Below are 14,948 nucleotides of genomic sequence, written 5' to 3'. Positions count from 1 at the left end.
ACTTAAATAAATTATTAATAACTCCACCTACAGCACTTTCTTGGAGGCTTTGGCGACTGGAAGCAGCCTCAGAAGAGCCTCCTCTGAATTTGAGTCAGAGTATTTTTTCAGGTCAAACTCGTTCAGATCTTTTTCTGATGACAGTAAGATGAAGACCAGAGCTGACCACTGAGCAGGAGACAGTTTATTTGTGGAGAGACTTCCTGATCTCAGGGACTGTTGGATCTCCTCCACTAGAGAGCGATCATCCAGTTCATTCAGACAGTGGAACAGATTGATGCATTTCTCTGCAGACAGGTTCTCATTGATCTTCTTCTTGATGTACTGGACTATTTCATGATTATTCTGTGAGATACTTCCTATCTGTGTCAGCAGGCCTTGTGAGGGACTCTCATTGTTCAGCATTGAAAGACCCAGGAGGAAACGGAGGAACAAGTCCAGGTGTCCATTTGGACTCTGTAAGGCCTTCTTCACAGCACTCTTGTACAACTGTTTAGCTGTATGTTTGTTTCTGAAAACTTTAGACAACTGATATGTTTTTTCTTTAAGCAGGTTGACTCCAGAGTTGATGAAGGTCAGATGGACATAAAGAGCAGCCAGAAACTCCTGAACACTCAGATGGGTGAAGAAGAACACCTTGTCCTGGTACAGTCCGCTCTCCTCTTTAAATATGTGTGAGAACATTCCTGAGTACACTGAAGCATCACTGATATCGATGCCACACTCTGTCAGGTCTGATTCATAGAAGATCAGGTTTCCTTTCTGAAGCTGATCAAAGGCGAGTTTTCCCAGATACTCAATCATCTTCTTGATTTCGGGACTCCACCATGAATCTCTGTCAGCTCCGCCATTAGACTTGCCTTTCTTCCCTTTGGCTTGTAGCACCAGGAAGTGGCTGTACATATCAGTTAGAGTCTTGGGTAAATCTTTACCCTCACTGGTTTTCAGGAAATTCTCCAGAACTGTAGCAGTGATCCAGCAGAAGACTGGGATGTGGCACATTGTGTGGAGGCTTTGTGATGTCTCAATGTGGGAGATGATCCTGCCAGCCTGCTCCCTATCTCTGAATCTCTTCCTGAAGTACTCCTCCTTCTGTGGGCCAGTAAACCCTCTGATCTCTGTCACCATACAAACACAGTCAGAAGGGATCTGATTGGCTGCTGCAGGTCTTGTGGTTATCCATAGGTGAGCAGAGGGAAGCAATTTCCCCCTGATGAGGTTGGTCAGTAGCACATCCACTGAGGTGGACTCAGTAACATCAGTCAGGATTTTAGTTTTGTGGAAGTCCAGAAGAAGTCGACACTCATCCAGACCATCAAAGATGAACACAACCTTGAAGTCTTCAAAGCTGCAGATTCCTGCTTCTTTGGTTTCAGTAAAGAAGTGATGAACAAGTTCCACTAAGCTGAACTTTTCCTCTTTCAGCACATTCAGCTCTCTGAAAGTAAATGGAAACATGAACTGGATGTCCTGGTTTGTTTTTCCTTCAGCCCAGTCCAGAGTGAACTTGTGTGCTAAGACTGTTTTCCCAATGCCAGCCACTCCCATTGTCAGCACTGTTCTGATTGGTTCATCTCTTCCAGGTGAGGCTCTAAAGATGGCTTCCTGTCTAATTGTTGCTTCTGGTCTGTCTAGTTTCCTGGATGCTGTTTCAATCTGAGTGACTTCATGTTTATTACTGACCTCTGCAGTCCCTCCCTCTATGATGTAGAGCTCTGTGTAGATCTGATTCAGAATGGTTTTGTTTCCTGCTTTAGCAATCCCCTCAAACACACACTGTAACCCCTTCTTCAGATTTGACTTGAACTTGTGCTGACATAATCTCTGAATCTCTGAAAGAAGAAAAAAAAATATTAAATAATAATAATAATAATAATAATAATAATAATAATAATAACTTTATTTATAAAGCACTTTCAAACAAAGTGCTGTACAGCTATTTGAAACTAAAAAGATAAATAAATAAAAGCGATACATATCAATACAAGTAAAAAACACAATACAAGTTAAAAACAGTAAGAATTTAAAAACTAGAAGGCATAGAATCAAGACATGTAAGATAGGGTGAACAAATGTGTCTTCAGCTTAGTTTTAAAAACCTCTACAGAGCATGCCTGTCTACCTAATATCTCAAATCAAATGAGAAGATACTGTACAGAAAATTCATGATCAAGAATCAAGTGTTGTATCACTTAACTTGGCTTTTTCACTCTGCTTTTTCTTTTCAATTTCAATTTATTATGATGGCCAAGATTATCAACAGGAAAGTTGTGTCGGGCATGCTGGTACAATTCATCAAGTGTTTATTCACTACCTGGAGTAGTATGTCTGCTAGCCTCTTGACAAGGAGCTGTCTCTGTCCCTCTCTACCTTCTAGATATGCCAGAAAGCCTGAATGACACACCAGTGACATACTGCCAAAACTGTTAGTTTTAGCTAGGTCACAGGTCACAGGTATATGACCCTTGACCAAATTTCCCATATGTGGGACTAATAAAGGTTATCTTATCTTATCTTATCTTATCTTATCTTATCTTATCTTATCTTATCTTATCTTATCTTATGATTGATTTGGTAACCATATCATCGAATCTGTGGCCACATGTTCTGGACATTCAGGTGAAGAGTAGGAGCTGAGCTGTCAACTGATCAACACCTGGAGTTTTGCAAGGCGCTGCAGTCGCAAGGTAGTTGGTGCCTGTCGTGTGGTAATCCCCAAACTAGATGGTGGACACTGAAGGTGAATACAGCTATCAAGCTGAAGAAGTCCTGTTGGGCTTGGTTAGCCTGTGGGACTTCAGCAGAGGGTGTGCTCCAGCTACAAGGGAATCACACTTGTCAGACTCTGTGGCAAGGTCTATGTCATGGGATTGGAAAGAGGAGTTCATCCATTAGTGCCTCAGATATGGTAGAAACAATATGGGGTTTTTTTCTGGTCATGGAACACTGGACCAGCTCTTTATCCTCTCAATGATATTTGAGGGTGTCTGGGAGTTTTCAGCCAGCCAATCTACATGTGTATTGTGGACCTGGAGAAGGCATTCAATGACGTCCCTCAAAGTATCCTGTTGGAGGTTCTTTGTGAAAATGTGTTAGAGTTAGGCTAAACTGTCTTGCCAGTTTTTATTGACAGAATTTCTAGACATGCTAGATGGCAGCAGGCTTTGACTTTGATGGGCTCAGAATCTTATCTCTATGTTTTGCAGACGATGTGGTTCTGCTGGCTTAATCAGGTGGTGGTTTCCAGCCTGGTCTTTAGCCAGAAAAAGGTGGAATACTCATTCCAGTTCAGGGACAAGTTGCTGCCCAAAATGAAGGTGTTTAGGTATCTCTGGGTATGGTTGGAGTGCTGTGACCGGTTGGAGTGAGAGAAGGAAGACAGGATAAAGACATGCTGGCGAAGAGAGCTAGAGATTATCTGTGAAGGTTCTCAGTCATCCAGGTCATCGTAGTCAAAGGAGCTTGCAAAGAAAAGCGTCTGGACTTCTTTAAGTTGCTTGAAGACGTTTCACCTCTCATCCGAGAAGCTTCTTCAGTTCTAAGGTCAAATGGTGGGGAGTCCCAGATTTAAACCTAGTGGGAGTCTCCCCCCACAGAGGGACAAAAGGACGCCCTGATGATCCTCTAATCGCCTGAGCCAAGGTGTGAAACTGGGTGTGGGTCCCAATCAGCCAGGGTTTCGGGTGAGCTCATTGTGAAACCTGGCCCCACTTTATCATGCGAATTCATGAGGTCAGATGGCCCAGGATGTGAGTGGGCGTTAAGGCGTCTGGGGAGGGAACTCAAAACTGGATTATAGATGGCAGACAGTTGGTGTCGTAAACCACCGCCTCTGTTCAAAGATGGTGGCTCACAGTGGACATAGATGGCTTCTTTCACTCCTCTTTCAAACCATCTGTCCTCTCTGTCCAAAATGTGAACATTGGCATCCTCGAAAGAGTGTCCTTTATCCTTAAGATGCAGATGGACAGCTGAGTCTTGTCCTGTGGAGGTGGCCCTTCTATGTTGTGCCATGCGCTTGTGAGCTGGCTGTTTGGTCTCTCCAATGTAGAGGTCTGGGCATTCCTCGCTGCACTGTACAGCAAACACCACATTGTTAAGTCTGTGTTTTGGAGTTTTGTCTTTCGGGTGAACCAGTTTTTGTCTGAGCGTGTTGCTGGGTCTGAAATGCACCGGGACGTCATGCTTGGAGAAAACTCTCCTGAGTTTTTCTGATACACCGGCTACATAGGGGATGACAATGTTGTTGCGTCTGTCCTTCTTATCCTCCCTCACTGGTGTCTGATCTTCTTTTCTGTGCCTCTTTGCTGACTTTATAAATGCCCATTTAGGATAGCCGCACGTTTTGAGTGCTTCCTTTACATGTGTGTGTTCCTTCTTTTTTCCTTCAGGCTTAGAGGGAACATGTTCTGCCCGGTGGTGTAGGGTCCTAATTACTCCAAGTTTGTGTTCCAGAGGGTGATGGGAGTCAAACAGAAGGTACTGGTCCGTGTGTGTGGGCTTCCGGTAAACTTCGTTGTTGAGGTTGCCATTCTCTTCAATGTGCACAGCACAGTCCAGGAAAGGCAAACAGTTATCCTTTGTGTCTTCCCTGGTGAACTTGATGTTTTTATCCACAGCGTTGATGTGCGCAGTGAAGGATTCCACTTCTTGTGTCTTGATTTTGACCCAGGTGTCGTCCACATATCTGTACCAGTGGCTGGGTAGTCTTCCTTTGAAAGAGCCAAGAGCCTTCCTTTCCACTTCCTCCATGTAAAGGTTGGCTACAATAGGTGACACGGGGGAGCCCATGGCACAGCCATGTTTTTGTCTGTAGAAGCCTTTGTTATATTTGAAGTATGTTGTGGTAAGGCAGAGGTCTAACAGTGTGCAAATCTGATCGGGTGTGAAGTAAGTGGGGGCTCGTCCGGGATAAATTTTGAATATGGCACAGTTTAGCCTGGGTGATTTTATAGCTAAGCCTGCATTAGACCAGCTTGATGCATGTAGGAAGGAGGATTTATGTGCTGTTGCCGCGCATTATGAAATCCCTGTGGCTAAGACCATGAAGAAGAGCGAGTTAAAGTCTCTTGTGGTCAGTGGGTTGGTTGGGAAAGGTGTGTTCCCTTTGGACGCGGACACTAGGGATGCAGCGTCGGTCTTTGAAACCTCTGATCAGCCTGAGGTTTGTGCTGAGGAGAGGACAGTGACACCTACTGTGGTCAAACCAGGTGGGGGAAAACCCCCAGCCTCTCTTCCACGGTTTGAGCCCTTCTCTGTCGAATCCAGTAATCCCAGTGTTGGTGCACGCTTAAAGGTACGTTTGGCTCGTCTTGAACTTGAAGCCAAAGAAAGGGAACATACGGCATATAGTTTCTGAGTGTTTGGCTCTTAAACGTAAAGAAGTGCCCCAGCAATTAAAACAAGCTAAAGGAGTTGGCCTAGTCAAGTCGCTAAACTGCCCCTCTAATGTGACCACGAGTGAACCTGATAAGTGTTTTAAACCCTTCATTTTTGATGGTTTTGTCTCCTTAGCAGGGTTTCCTGGGGATCAGAAGCCCGTGAGAATACTAAGGGACACGGGTGGCTCACAATCATTTCTATTGGCCGATGTTTTACCAGTCAGTGATGAGTCATCCTGTAACGTAAGTACAATAGTGCAAGGTATTGGGATGGCCTACATACCAGCACCGTTACATTGTGTTCATGTGCAGTCATTTTGAGTGCTTCCTTTACATGCGTGTGTTCCTTCTTTTTTCCTTCAGGCTTAGAGGGAACATGTTCTGCCCGGTGGTGTAGGGTCCTAATTACTCCAAGTTTGTGTTCCAGAGGGTGATGGGAGTCAAACAGGAGGTACTGGTCCGTGTGTGTGGGCTTCCGGTAAACTTCGATGTTGAGGTTGCCATTCTCTTCAATGGCAGATTGAACAGATTAATAACAAGTAATGATTGATGCGGACATTGTACCAGTCCAATAAGCTTTCTCAGAAAGGTGACTGGCCTCTCCCTCTCAGGCATGTTCCACAGGAATGAGGCCTGGAGCAGACCCAGGACATGCTGTGGAGATTTCATCTCTTCACTAAGCTGGAGGTGATGGCTGGGGAGAGGGAGGTCTGGGTATTGTTGCCTAGGCTGCTACACCAGGGACCCTGCCCAGAGTAACGGTAAGAAGACGGAATAATGTACTGTATGCACTACATTCAATTTTTGTCAGAGAAATCCTCTATTTTAAAATCATATGTTGTTAGTAGGTTTTTTACAGTTTTAAATGACATCTAAACCACCCTCCCAATTAGTTTAACCTAATCAAGCAACATATCATTAATTAATATATTTAAAAAGAATACAATCATGTTTAAAAAGGCAGTGATTCAAACTTGCAAACTTGCACTTGTGCATTAACTATTAAAGAAAACAAGAACAAATAGATTCAAGGTCATGACTAACTCATCAATAAACATGACAGTAATTTCATCTCTGGTGTTTGGCTGGACCGGCGTGTCTATCAATGCTATGGATGGTTATGACATATGAATCATGTGAACTAATCAATGTTTTTATTGCTTTCTTTCTTAATAACTTTGTAATATCCCACTTATTAATCCTTCCCTGATTTACCTGTGGGTTCTGAGGTTGTGTCTTTCAAATTTTTCAGCAGATCATTTTTGTCAATCTTCACCAAAGCCATTTTAGTAACTTTAACGGTATTGGTTGAGTAGGTCTGGAACATTTGATCGACTGTGTCCAGCCTGTCTGCGTTCTCCAGCCGACTTGTTGGGATTGATGGGAAACCTTCCAGGGCCCCCTTCTGACACAGTATCCACTTGAATTTTTTGAAGTCATCACCTCCCAAGTCCTCCAAGGTCTGCAGAAGGACTTCTTTATGTGTCGCCATCATTTATCATGTGAAGATTCAACAGGTGTCAGAACTGTAAAAACAGCAATTTTCTGGTTTATCAACGCTCACGGTAAATACAAGTGTTTTAATTCATTCATAGACAACTCAATTTGAAAAGAAACAAAACACAAAAACACAACAGGGCTGTTCCTAGGTATCGCTGATATCATGAGTTAAGAAAGCTGATTTTGCTGATTTAAAGGCGAAACCTGTGTGAGTGTGAGAATTTCGGGGTCTTATCAGTTAATTCCAGCTGTGATTAACCCTTTAAAGCCAAGCGTGTCGTATTTGATACATATTTTTGTATTTTTGGGACTTCTACGTCAACAGTGTGACTTTTTTTTTACCCTCAAAAATGATAGAAATTGCTATATATAAATGACTTATATAGCAAATGCAGCACTTGTTTCTCTTTTTGTTTTTGGAGCCATTTAGAGGTGGACTTGCCGGTGTGTGTTGGATCATTGCCTTGCTGTCTTGCAAAATGGTTCATGGTTCATCATGGTACCAATCAACTAACCAAAAAGAGGGCAGAGGGCATTATCATATGTCACACCAAGATGAAATTAATAATGGGAAAGCTTTGGAGGCACAGTATGACATGGACACTGTGGACACTACTACATGCTTTGCTGTGGTTTTTGCCCAGATTTTGAAAGATTTAAATATTTCCACCATCTCTGGCTCAAGTAAAAAAAAAAAAACTAAAAAAAAAAAGGTTTGGGGTTAAAAAACGACTAACAAACTACAAGGCACAGAAGGACACAGAGTATATCATATGTCATCTCCAGATCAGAAACTCCATGCAAAGAAAAAAATCCAGATACCTGGATAATTCAGTGTAATGCCATGACTAACCCCTAAACTAATTCAAGATTGTTTAAATTGACTATGTTTGTAATTATATCCTTTTGTAAAAGAAAAATTAAGCCAACAAACACTTAAAAATGTTTCAGTGAAAAGTGTGAAATGAAGGGTTACAACAGGATGTTCGAATACAGGATGTTATACACAGAGTTGGCCTAACCACCAACTGATAAGGTTCCTTAGAAGCATGTGGGCTGCTCGACATACAGACTAATAAAAAGTGCAGAAATGTGTCAGGCTCTTTATTCCTGCCTGCACGAAATAAAGGCACGCCTGTACATGGGTTACTCTGCACTTTTCTTGCTCCGTTTGAGAAACTAGAAGCACTGAGTGTGAAGCAGAAGAAGAATATCTACAGGATTCACACCATTAGCATCAGTTTAGTGTTTATGTACTCACAGAACCCTAAACCTTCAAAGTTGTCCGTACCTTCTCTAAGACATCAGAGCACAAACAAGGCTGGATTAAACCCATCTCTAATGCTTTCACTCTTTGAAAAAGCTAATGGTTTTGCAGGTCAGAGTGAACTTCTTACTTCTAGGCCATCAGGGTCATTCACCCTCAGTGCGCAGCGCTGCCTAAGACAGAAGGAGATGACCACAAATGCTGGAGGAATCACATAGCAGCCATCAAAGTGAAACCCCTCCCTCAGTGTAACAGTTCCTTCTCAGTCTCCCCATCGTTACTGTCATTCACGACAGAAGCTGTACTGTCTTAGATCTGCATGTGTCCTTCTTTAATGCCTTTTATTTCCTCCTTTATTCTTATCACATTTACGTTGGAGGAATGCTGGCGGTAACTGATTGGACTATTCTGGCACTTCAACTGCCCTGAACTTATGCACTTTAACAGGATATAATCACATTCCACACAAAAAGGAACAAAATAAAGGGAAGAGGAGGCTCCCTGGGCGTCCTGCAGGAACTGCAGACTTATTGTGGTGCTTTTCTTCAGTAATATTACTAATTTACTGTCAATTCATTTTCTATATTCATGATTTTTCCCCTTGCACCAAGCTTTAAAATATGGAAGTTTGCAAGCATATATGTGCCTTACACCATGAGCTGTTAAGTGTTACGTGTGCTGGGTGGTCACAAGACTTTCACCCCTGTTCCCATACATATCTGTCAGACATTTGTTCTATCTGAATATTTTACTCTACTATCAGTCTGAACAAACAGGTCTATTCAATACAAATACTGTTAGAACATGAAGTATATCACCAGGTCGAAGAATGTGGACCAACACTCACCTTGTTTTTCTGTTCCTGCTCTGCCAGCTGTGCAGTGGAGTCTGATCTGGAAGTCCTAAAGCTTTTCAAAGCTACCTCTTATGTGCAGAGTAGCCCCTCCTCTCTGCAGTCATAGGAAGGCACATATTTCCTGACATTTTCAGATGCCTTTATTCACCAACACCAAACGCTCTCAGACTGTGCAAACTAAAGTGCACACAGAATTATACACACAAGCAGTTTTGTTCTTAGCGCTGTGTGTAGGTTAATGAATCCGAATCATCTGAAACTGCAGGCTTGAAACAGCGATGATGCTTAGAGGAGCCTGCAACACAGAAACCAGGAAAAGCTCAGGGAGGGAACCAGAAAAGGTGGTTGAAAAATAACAAATAGAAAATAACAAATAGAATAGAATTCATTAAAATAAACACAGTGTGTAAAATAAATCTTTAATACGTCACCAATTTTTAAAGTAAATATATTTCAGTTTCCCGAGGAAAGAGTGCAGCATTTGGTACTGCATACGACTGTTCTGCTGGTACAAAGGTACAGTCTCGTTCTGTTTGGGCTCCACAGGTTTAGGGAAAAAGACCACTGATGAGGTATATATATATAAGGTGCTACTGATGTGAAATGCTCACCAGACGTTGGTAACAACCCATCCAAGCATGCGTGCAAAGAAATCAATGTGTCGATGTGTAACAATGAGAAGTGACAAGTTTGGAGGGCAACGGGTTACGAGCTAGAGTCAGACTCCGGTTTTTGAGAGTGGAAGTGTGCAGTGTTGCTGTTGTAGTTAGTGTGGATTTTTGTATAAGGTGTTTTTGGTTGGTGGTTTGGTGTGTGAGTGAGGTAAGTAGGAGAGTTGGCCAAAGGCTTGTACAGGTCCGGTAACGGTCTCCTGCAGACTTCTTCTCATAGACCAGGGTTGGCACCGATGGAGGGCAGAAGGAGTGAGTGGAATAGTATGGATGGTAGTGAAGAGGAAGAGATTGGCGGTCAGGGTGAAGAGAATGAGTGGGAAAAAGTTGGAAAGGGGACGGAACGGGAGGGACCGATAGTGAAGGTAATGAAGAGGGAACGAGTTTGAGTATGAATGTAATTGTCAGGTTTGAGGAAGAGGGTGTAAAGAAAATAGGTGGGTTGTAACACAGAGGTGCAGGTGGAAAAAGCAAGGAAACTTGTGGGGGTGTGCAAAGTCAAAGTGACGAATACTGCAAGAGTAGGGGAAAGGAGCACTAGTGGAAATAAAGGAGTTATGTGGGTGTACCATTGAATGTAAATATGAAAGAACTGGTGGAGAATTTAAAACTAAGAACTGGAGAAGTTAAAGGAGCAAGGAGAATGACAAGAGGTCCAGAGAGAGTAGAAACAGAAACTGTGGTGGTGGAATTTGACACGAAAGAGGTACCACAAGAGATCTTCTTTGGATTAATAAGATTCAGTGTGAGGGAGTTTGTGCCTAAACCAATGAGTTGTTTCAAGTGCCAAGAATTTGGACATATTGCCAAAGTGTGTAAAGGGAAGAGGAGATGTGCTCGATGTTCTGAGGATCATGAGTATGGGAAGTGTGGTGTGGGAGTAAAACCTAAGTGCTGTAATTGTGGAGGGGAGCACAGTGTTGTTTTTTGGGGATGTGAAGTGTTGAGGCAGCAGACAGTTATTCAAAAAACAAGGGTACTGCAGAGAGTGACGTATGCAGAGGCATGTAAAATGGTGGAGCAAGAGAGACAGATTGGCAAACACCGGGAAGAGGAGAAAAAAGTAATGATGAAGGTTATGGAAATAGTTGAAAGGAAAATAGAAGAAGAGAAGAAGAAGATGGTGACATTCATTAGGGGAGTAATAAATGCAACCTCAGATGTGAAGTCCAAGACGGAGAGGATCCAGATTATTGTGAAGGCAGCGTGTCATAGTTTAGACATGAAGAATATCAGGTGGGAGGACATAAGAGGTGGACTAAGCAGTCAGGCGAGTCAAGAGGGATAATGTGGTGGTTAGTTCTTATAACCAGGGCCGTGCAGAGAGGTTTAAATGGGCGGGTTCAAAGTTAAAAAAGGGGCAGATAGAACAGGCTGAACAACGACAACTCACATTCATGACGAATCTAATATGGAATTGCATCGTTCTATATGACTGTCATCAGGTGGGGACAATGCAAAGCAAATGTAGCCTTTGTTTTACCTGATGGCGTACAATGTTGCTGTTGAGGGATTACTGCTGTTCCTGCTGCTGATAGTGCTGGAGGGCAGGGCTGTGCTGTTTTGAGACTGTAGACATTAAAAAGTCCATAGGTAGCTGATTAAACAATTGCTTTGAGATAAAAATAAAATGTAAAAAGATAAGGCAACAGATTTAAAAAAAACTGGGAAATAAACTGAAACCAGGATATTAGTAGTACAAACGACAGGAGTCATGGTAGGGTGAGAATGTATTAAAAAAATCTATACAGACAGTGTGTGTGTCCTGTTAGCACCTTTTAAATATCACAGCATCAACTTTACATGGGAGGGATTAGATTGTAGAACTGTAAAATCTTCTCTTTCTTTCTTTCTTTCTTTCTTTCTTTCAAATATTAAAATACAACAGTAAAAAAATAAACCAATAGGAGGATGAATCAAACATTTTATTAATCAGAAAACAAAAACAACACAGGGTATGTTTTGGAAAGAGCAGGAAGGAATAAAATGCTCTTCATGTCCTGTCCCAAATTATAACAATAACTTTCTGTTTGCCATGTCCCGAAAAATGTCAATGACATCACTGTGGTTGACTGGAACATCCTTCTCAACTGCCAATAAAAGAAGGTCTGACAACCTCTCCTCTGAGCAAAGGGTGCGAAGCTTGTTTTTAACTAGTTTTAGTTTTGAGAAAGAACGCTCCACAGTTGCTGTGGACACTGGGAGTGTGCCATATGTCTTCAGCAGCTCAGTCATGTTGGGGAAGATCAGGTGTGCATTGTTTTCTTTGACCACTGAAAGAATGGATGCCACACTGACTGGTGGGGGGCATGTGTATGAAGCATGAAAGACCTTAAGTTCTGTCTGTAATTTGTCTTCCTCCTCAATGTCATAGAACTGGCAGAGTTTCTTCACAGCTTGGTGTGCCTCTGTTGAGATTATTTTCCAGTTGTCTGGGACTTTCAGGGTATGTAAGGCATTCAAGATTTCCCATGTGGAATTATCTCCTCCTTTAAAGCGTCTCAGAAGCTCCTGTGTCATTGTGTCAACAAAAACATAGAACACTTTAACACGGTAGTATTCTTGGGGAGTTGTGAAAGCATGGTCATCAGCAGTAGCTGTTGTGGCAGCAAACTTAAACTTTGCTGGCAATTTCCTCCTCCGAGCTTGTCCAGGGACCTCAGATGGGGGGTCCAGGCCCACTGATGCAGCCTTCTCTCTAGCCTGTTCATAAATTGTCTCAAACTCTTCCTCTGTTCTGCTGTGGTCCAGGCTCTGTAAATCACCATCAACAATCTTGTATGCTGCAGCCAGATCAATGTCTTTCTTCTGCAATGCATCAGATGCAGAAGAAGTCACTTGGAAGATGGGACAGGTGATCTCCAGACAGAGGATGAATTCAAAATTGATGCTTTTGAGAAGGATCATTGCATCACCTGCTGAAGAGTCTGGAGGATCTTGCTGTAGTATTTCCTCCAGAAACTGCATGACAGCTGGGAGGATCTTCCTCATTGTCTTGAGGGCAGCTTCTCTGCAGGCCCACCTAGTGTCTGACAGCTTCTGCAGCTCCAGTGGGCGTTGCTCGGGGTACAACTTCTCCTGCATTTTAATAAATGCAGAGTGTCGTTTCGATGAATTGGCCACAAAAGTGTAAAGCTTTTCGATTAGGTTGAAAAAGCTGACAAAACACATGTTTGACTTTGCGCTCTCTACTAAAACCAGATTAAGGCAGTGTGCCTGACAGTGGACATATAAGGCCTTTGGATTTTTTTTTTGTATTCTTGACTGAAGTCCTTTAAAGCGCCCGCTCATGTTTGCAGCCCCATCATAACCTTGACCCCGGATGTTGTCAATCTTCAGATTATTTTCTTTAAGTAGAGCTATTACTAGCTTTTCAAGAGCATCTCCAGTTGTTGACTCCACATTACACACCTGAAGGAAGCGCTCCTTGATTTCCATGTTGTGCACATATCTGACAACAAAGGAAACCTGCTCTGTGTGCGACACATCTGTGGTTTCATCCATCATGATAGAAAAGGTTTCACGTTCTTGAATTTCTGCTTGGATGACACGTCTTACTGATGTGGCCAAAGCTTTAATTATGTCGTTCTGACTTCTGTTTGAGAGAAGCGAGACGAGAGGTCTTTTTCCAGGTCCCTGTCGCTCTTTAATGGCATCAAGGTGTAATTTAATTACACTGTCATACTTGCTGAACAACTCAACTAACTCTAAGAAATTTCCTCGATTTTGGCTTGACAAGGTCTCATCATCTCCCCTGAAAGGCATACCCTGTCTTGCCAGGTAAAGAGTGATGTCTATCAAACGAGACAAAATTTCTCTGTTTCTCTCTCTTTCTTTGTCCTTTGCAGCTTGTGACACTTGGTCAGCTACTTCAAAAGCTGCCTCCAAGGTTTTTTTTTTAAATGAGTTCCACCTCACCATACTACACATGTGAGACTCTGATGCACTGTGCTCTTTAATCCTTTCTAAAGCCCTTCTCCACCGACTGAACCCTTCCGTTTTCCAGGTTTTGCGACTTGTGTACTTTTCATCATTTAAGAAAAGACGGCAGCTGAAACAAAACATGGCATCAGCACTTGGAGAATACTCTAGCCATGGATTTTTCTCATACCACTTCTTTTGAAATGATCGTCCCTCTTCATTCTTTGGATATGATGACAGTACTGGTTGGCAGGGTCCAATATTATCACACATTTGAATAAAGGCCTCATCATACTGTATGTGGAATTGTACGACATGGGCAGGATCAGTTGGGTGTGCAAGTCCAAGTAGGTTTGAGAATGTCCTCCCTATGGCTTCACTAGCTTCACTCTCCTCCTCTCTGGGCTCTGACTCACTCTCTGGCTTTCTCACTCCAGTCTCTTTCTCCTGGCTTGTCCTTTCCTCTACATTCTCTCTAGGCTCTGCCTGCAACTCAGTCTTTGCCTCGCTTCCTCCTTCTATCTCCTCATCTGAACTATCACCCTCCACTTGCTGTTTATCTGAGAACAACGCACAATTTAATATCTCATTAATCTATTATTTAATTATCTACACTTAACAACTTTTGCACCTAGTCCATGATAAAGTAATGATAGAAAATGCTATAGAACCAAAACATTGCAACTGTTTTAATTACTGTTTTTATCCTTGAATACCTCTACAATGCAACAACTGGTACATGTGTTATTGTTACCTGTGCTCTTTTTAATCCAGCTGGTGAGGGATCCACTGCCTTTAGCAGCCTCACACAGCTCCTTTTGTAGCTGTTTCTTCCTCCTCTCCTTACGAGGCATTTCTGGAATATTTGTTATATTATTAGTAATAATTTTTTAAAATCTATACACATAAAACACACACATGCTGTGCTTATTAAATGTTTAAACTGTAGAGATACAATAATTTTACTACTGTAAAATCAGCATTTTATCTAATTTGAAATATAAACCTAATATCATCTGTTACTTAATATATTTTCTTTAAAAACAGTGTGTGTGTGTGTGGGGGGGGGGGTGAATATCATAAATATAATAATCCATAATTATGTGGATATCCATATTAAATCGTTTTTAGTGAAATAAAAGCCCTCCAGAAAAGAAGGGAAAAGTCCTGTAACTTACTTTAAAACAAAACATGTTCCCTAAAACTGTGGACAGAGCTACAGACCCCCTTGTAACACCCTTACCCAGTTAGCTAGCAGTTAATGACCACCACTACTTGTGCAGTTCATAAAAGGACATGTAATGTTTGTCGCGCTGTTGCACAAACAGCACGCTCATTTATTTCAATTTGTT

The 14,948-nt window shown here is 42.2% G+C and overlaps 2 protein-coding genes across 4 annotated transcripts in view; both read right to left on the bottom strand.

The window, feature by feature from the left end:
• Positions 1–9,123, bottom strand: part of LOC146511989 (NACHT, LRR and PYD domains-containing protein 3-like) — a 28,783-nt gene extending 19,660 nt beyond the window's left edge. For 2 of the 3 annotated variants that reach the window (XM_085171663.1, XM_085171665.1), the window contains exons 1-2: positions 6,597–8,975; positions 32–1,832 (exon numbers count right to left, since the gene is read on the bottom strand). In XM_085171663.1, coding sequence (XP_085027789.1) covers positions 32–1,832; positions 6,597–6,876 — 2,081 coding nt within the window. In that variant the 5' untranslated portion in view covers positions 6,877–8,975. Of the gene's footprint in view, positions 1–31; positions 1,833–6,596; positions 8,976–8,995 lie in introns of those variants that run through there. The other variant, XM_085171662.1, reaches the window with a different exon arrangement.
• A 2,391-nt stretch (positions 9,124–11,514) lies between these two features.
• Positions 11,515–14,475, bottom strand: LOC146511988 (uncharacterized). The gene is made up of 3 exons (XM_085173624.1): positions 14,292–14,475; positions 13,692–14,190; positions 11,515–12,107 (listed from the first exon to the last, which is right to left on the bottom strand). The coding sequence occupies exons 1-3, from the start codon at positions 14,448–14,450 to the stop codon at positions 11,686–11,688; spliced, it is 1,080 nt and encodes a 359-aa protein (XP_085029750.1). The 5' UTR covers positions 14,451–14,475; the 3' UTR covers positions 11,515–11,685.
• Positions 14,476–14,948: the final 473 nt, after the last annotated feature.

This window comes from Neolamprologus multifasciatus, chromosome 9 (assembly GCF_963576455.1).
Source record: "Neolamprologus multifasciatus chromosome 9, fNeoMul1.2, whole genome shotgun sequence".
NCBI lineage: Eukaryota > Metazoa > Chordata > Actinopteri > Cichliformes > Cichlidae > Neolamprologus > Neolamprologus multifasciatus.
This window is presented reverse-complemented; position numbering and strand designations above follow the sequence as displayed.

Coding starts and splice junctions, on each gene's coding strand:
- LOC146511988 (XM_085173624.1), bottom strand. CDS start 14,450: ATGCCTCGTAAGGAGAGGAGGAAGAAACAGCTACAAAAGGAGCTGTGT. Junction 14,191..14,291: donor TATTCAAGGATAAAAACAGT/AATTAAAACAGT, acceptor ATTAAATAATAG/ATTAATGAGATATTAAATTG. Junction 12,108..13,691: donor AAATGATGAAAAGTACACAA/GTCGCAAAACCT, acceptor TGAAAGTCCCAG/ACAACTGGAAAATAATCTCA.